General features: G+C 63.2%; 1 protein-coding gene across 1 annotated transcript in view; it reads left to right on the top strand.

Moving 5' to 3' along the window:
- Positions 1–4,079, top strand: part of TEX29 (testis expressed 29) — a 10,121-nt gene extending 6,042 nt beyond the window's left edge. Inside the window, exons 3-5 of the mRNA XM_010831454.1 lie at positions 2,176–2,245; positions 3,001–3,164; positions 3,913–4,079. Coding sequence (XP_010829756.1) covers positions 2,176–2,245; positions 3,001–3,164; positions 3,913–3,953 — 275 coding nt within the window. The 3' untranslated portion in view covers positions 3,954–4,079. The remainder of the gene's footprint in view (positions 1–2,175; positions 2,246–3,000; positions 3,165–3,912) is intronic.
- The last annotated feature ends 1,174 nt before the right edge of the window (positions 4,080–5,253 follow it).

Below are 5,253 nucleotides of genomic sequence, written 5' to 3'. Positions count from 1 at the left end.
GTGGGCTGCTGTCTTCTCCCTGGGTGGTGGTTTAGTCGCTCAGTCATGTCCAGCTCTTTTGTGACCCCGTGGACTGTAGCCCACCAGGCTCCTCTGTCCATGGGATTCTCCAGGCAAGAACACTGGAGTGTGTGTCGCCATTTCCTCCTCCAGGGGCTCTTTCTGACGCAGGGACTGCAGGCGGATTCTTTACCATCTGAGCCCCAGGGGCTTCCTCTTCTTCGCTTGGAAGCTCCTAATTCACTCTTAGGCTTGGTTTCAGTTCCGTTCATTCGACACCGTTTAAAGTGCGTTGACTGCACAGAGGTCTAGGAACTGCCCCGTATTATCTATCACCAGGTGATAAATTACCAAGCTTAATGGCTTTAAGCAGCAATTCAGAGGCTTGGCTGGGTGGTTTGGGCTCAGGTGGCTCACGAGACCGCATTTAAGATTTCGGGAGGGAGTGGTTGTCTGAGGCCAGCCCGGGGCTGGACGAGCTGCTTTGAGGCTCTCAGTCTGCTGCGGGGCAGCACTGGGTGTGCACAGAAGCCTGCTCCACGCCACAGGTCAGCTCGCAGCTGTGAGATGCTGTGAGATGCTCTTCCCTGAGGCCAGCGGCCGGACCATGAGCTGGGCCGCAGCCGCAGTGACCCTGACCTTGGAGGTCGCGTCCCCCTGCAGTGCCCAGTTCAGAGGTCACCACGGGAGTGTCTACACCACTGCGTTCATACTGGGGGTAAGAAACATGAGGCAGGTTATCATAGTCCTGGAGGCGAGGAGGTGAGCCCAGGGGAACGCCTTTACACAGCCAAGGCATTGGGGACAGAAAGAAGCCAACTGCCAGGAGGCGCCTCCAGCAAGAAGCTCCCAGCCGGTCATGGTCCTGGGGCGGCGGCTGCCCCCAAGCACCCCCACGCCCTCTGCCTGTGAACTCGCTCGTGAGAGCCTGCCGCATACTCAGCCCCTGCTCACCGCGCTGGGTGGCGTCGCCCCTTTCCGTTTCCTGACTCGAGCCTCACATCTGGGACCCCGCGGCCCCAGGGAACCACCAGCGAGGATGCTGTCTGATGCTGCTGTTACTGGGTCAGGGGCAGACAGCTCAGAGCAAGGAGGAAGCGAGGGACTGAAGAGGTCACGTCACACGTTGGGTCGGCATTCGCCAGCCGGCTGCTGCCTTGCTTGGAGAAAGGGTAAAGGGTCGGCGAGGAGGCCAGCTGAGCATGCTGATGGCCCAGCCAGGGTCAGGGCTCAAGCTCCTTGCATAGGGCACTGTGCAGGCCCACCTGCCTGCCTCGCTCCTTAAAATCCTGGCCTGAGCCTCACGAGAACTCGGGGACAGAACCAGGGGGAGATGGTCCAAGTGCCTCCACGCGGAGCTCCTAGGCCCCGGGGACGTGGGTCCTGCCCTTCAGTCGTCCGAGTCCTGAGCTGGCTGGCGGAAGGAGGCCCAGCATCAGTCCGTAGGGAAGGCTGGCCCCCTGGACCCACCTGTGAGCCTGGGCACCGAGAGGGCCCCCAAGGTGGAGGACCACCCCCCGCCCCGGAAGGCCTGGGGGTCGCCCAACTCCTCCCTCCCTCTCCTTCCCAGGAGTGGACAAGGGCTGAGAGTTCACACCCATAAGGGGTGCTCCTGCACAGGGACACTCGGGGGGCATGGTTGCCCTGAGTCACCTTGAGAAGCATCGGGCCTTCCTTTGGGGGCTAATCTGGAGAAGGTGGGAGCCACTGGGGGCAGTGGCCACCCCTCATGGATAAAGGAGTCAGACTGAAATTTGCAGTCAGACCTGTGGAATTTGTCACCTGAAAGCGCCTCCTAATGTCTTGGGACAACTGACCTGTGTACTGAGGGACCATTTCCAGGGAGGCCAGGACAGAGGGAGGCCAGGGCAGGGGGCAGCCCAGGTCCCAGGAGGCTGGGTGCTGCTGATTCTGGAGGACAGATGGACAGAATGTTTGGACAGACATCCAGACAGATGGACGGCCCACCCCATCACTGTCCTCAGGGGACGGTTCTAGGGGGCCCTCAAGAGGGCCAGCTCGGGTCCCTGGATGCGTTTCCGGGGGAGGAAGGGGCAGAGGCTAAGCCGGGCTGGGGGCGTGGCCGGCGGCGGGCGGGGGGCGTAGCCGCCGCTGGGAAGCAGGCGGCTTTGGGGAGACACTGGCCCGCAGTGACGCCCAGGAACTGTTTTCCAGGTTACGTGCAGGTGTTTTCCGCCCTGATCGTGATCATCGCTGGGGCTTTTGTCATCACCATCATTTACAGGTCAGCGCTTTCCTTCTCTGAACCTCACCTGCGGGCCCGAGGGGACAGGAACAGGGTGCTGTGTGGGCGGGCGGCTCCCAGACTTGCTGTGGTGTGGGCGACGAGGAGGGCCGTCTTTGGGCATGAGCCGGCCAGGGTGCGCGCTTTCCTGCCCAGCACCCTCAGGGCTGATGCCAGCGGCACTGAAGGACGCTGGTGCCAGCCTGGCTCCTCGCATCTCAGCCTCACGGCCAGTGAGCGCGGTCTGCAGGCCGCCAGGCCCCACCCTCGGCCTGCGCGGTTGCGCGGCAGGCTTGTGCTCAGGCATGCGTCGGGGGTGCGTGTTAGTGGTCAGGACCCGCCCTCCAGGCCCTGCAGCTGCCACAGGTCCACAGGCAGGGCCGGACTGCAGCCTGCACTCGGGCCCCCGGCCCCTGTCCCGTGAATGGAAGCCGGTGAGGCTGGTTGACCCACTCCATCCGACGGCGAGGAAAAAGCATGTTCCTCCTCCAAGTGGAGCCGGGTGGCACCTCTGTGGCCTGCCCTGGCCGTGACCGTGGCCCATGCACACCCGGCCCGCTCCCTGTGTGTCTGTGGGAGCCTGGGTGCCACGCGCCCGGTGAGTCTGGAGCTTGTGTGAAACAAAGCTGAGGCGACAGAGCATTTCTCCGTCAAACCCGCGGGCAGGGTCGTGAACGCTGTGATGCTGCGGGTGTGTCCCGGTGGAAGGCCGGGCGGCCCCTCGGGGTCCCCATCCTTTTCTCTCTGCCCATCAGAGTCATCCAGGAGAGCCGGAGAGAAAAGGAAGTCCCCACGGAGGCGCCTGTGTCGGCCAAGTCCAGCGTCCAGGTGGAGCCGCAGCCCCCCAGCAGCGCGGGGGGGGGCTCGAAGGCCCCGAGCGTGGAGAGGCCGCAGTCCAAGGAGAGCGGCACGGAGGACGGTAAGGCAGCGGGCCAGCCGGCTTCACTTCTACCGAGAGCGCCTCTGCTAGAGACCCTCGGCCTCCACCCCGGCCCCCGTGTGTGCTGCTCGCCTGCTAGCCTGAACAGGAGCACGATCTGTCTTCTCTGACCCGGAGGGTGGGCTTGTGAGGTGGGCTCCGCCCGTGGCATGGCTTCCGTCCACAGTGTCCTCCCTTTCCTGCCCCCAGGCCTGGCAGGCAGTGGGCGCAGGACGGTGGGCTGACCTCTCTCAGGAGCTGGCTGGAAGCCGGCAGTCTCAGAGCACCGCTGCCTGGGACATGTCCTGCCCGTGCTGGTTCCCAGGAAGCCCCTTGCCCTTGCAGGCAGGCAGCTTTGGCCGGAGCCCCTGGCAGGTTCGAGGAGACGTGGCTGCGGGGGCCAGCTGTCCTGGGCCGTGGTCGGTGGGAGTCAGCCTCGGGCTCTCACTGTCCCAAGGGGCAGCGAGCAGGCTGCCTGGCTGTCCTCTGGGACATGGCTGCAGCCCTGGGGGGCCTGCAGGCTTGGTGCTCACCTCCCATGGGGGTGCTCTTCGGGGGCTGCAGAGGCTCTGGCCCCAGGACTCAGCGGAGAGACCCCAGTGGGGGAGGCAGAGACCCAGCTGCCAAGCGCGCTTCTGAGTGAATCACATCCCTGCAGCTGCATCCACAGGCCCTGGAGGGTCTCCCCCTTGGGTGGCCGAGAGTCCCACTCAAAACCCACTTCTCTCTGTTTTATCTTTAAATCCAGCGAGTCTCATAGTAACAGAGGAGGAGGAAACAGAGGACTGAGGCGCGAGACAGAGGCTGAGTGATGACGGGAGGAAAACTCTGACCGCGGTGGGGCGGCCGGGGAACGGCCGAAATATTTTGTAGAGTGACCACCGGTGAGAGAAAATAAAGGTATTTTGAAATGCTTGTGCTCTGTGTTGGGTCCCCAAAGCTTGTTTTTCTGCCTCAGGAGGGAGCAACCCCTGAGCTGAGACCGGGCCCCAGGAGCTTGCGTTCTCGACGCTCAGCTTGTTCCAACCTGGGCCAGGCAGCCCACGGTGCCAGCTCACCCCCACCCAGGGTGGGCTGCCGGCTCGAGACGGGTGGTCACTCAGACCCACAGGGAAGTCAGGCCTGGCCCATTTTACATGTCAGCTTGACGGGCCGCTGGGTGTCAGGGACACGGTCATATGTTATTCTGGATATTTCTGGATGAGGTTTCTGGGTGGGGAAGGTGGACTGAGGGGACCACAGCCCCTCCCTAGTGAGGGTGAAGGTGTAAGTGTCTCTCAGTCGTGTCCGACTCTTTGCAACCCTGTGGACTGCTCCTCTGTCCGTGGGATTCTCCAGGCCAGAATACTGAAGTGGGGTGCCATTCCCTTCTCCAGGGGATCTTCCCAATTCAGGGATGGGACCCGGGTCTCCCGCATGGTGGGCAGATTCTTTCCCTGGGTGGGCCTCTGCGGTCCGTCCTGAACAGAAGGAGGAAGGAATAGGCTGACCCTCCCATCGAGGAATTCCTCATTCCCGCCCTGACTGCCTTTGAACCGAGACATCATCTTTCTCCTGCTTTGGAGTCGAGCTGAGACGGCTCTGCCCCAGTCTTGGGCCTGACGGACGCAGCCTGGCGCGGGCGGCACAGACTCTGCTGGGCCAGGGCTGCTTGCGCTTCTCGGGATGTGTCCGCCCCCAGTTCCTGTCAGTCAGTCAGTCAGTCAGTCGGTCTCGGGCTGATTCTGTTCCTCTGGGGAACCTGACCAGGACCCAGCTGGGTAGTAGAGAACCTGGCCTCAGCCCAAAGAGAGACCTGGTGCCTGAGGTCCCTGCTGAGCCATGGAGTGTCCCAAGTATAGGCGTGTCTTGTGATGGGGCGAGGGGGCTGGGCCTAGGTCACACCCACACGGTGACTCGGGTGGGGGACTGGCCACAGAGAGACCAGCCCTGGATCTCAGCCTGACCTCTGGGAGGACAGAAGGCTGGAGATCGGGCAGCGACTCAGCCACGTCTGTGATGAAGCCACCGCACACACTCAGAGGTTGAGGCTGAGCCAAGCGCCCCGGGCAGGGACCCCGTCGACCGGGCAGGGGGTGATGTGTCCTGA

This window comes from Bison bison, unplaced genomic scaffold (assembly GCF_000754665.1).
Source record: "Bison bison bison isolate TAMUID 2011002044 unplaced genomic scaffold, Bison_UMD1.0 scf7180017864527, whole genome shotgun sequence".
Taxonomy (NCBI): domain Eukaryota; kingdom Metazoa; phylum Chordata; class Mammalia; order Artiodactyla; family Bovidae; genus Bison; species Bison bison.
Note: the sequence above shows the minus strand (reverse complement) of the source record. Positions and strands in the feature narration are given on the sequence as shown.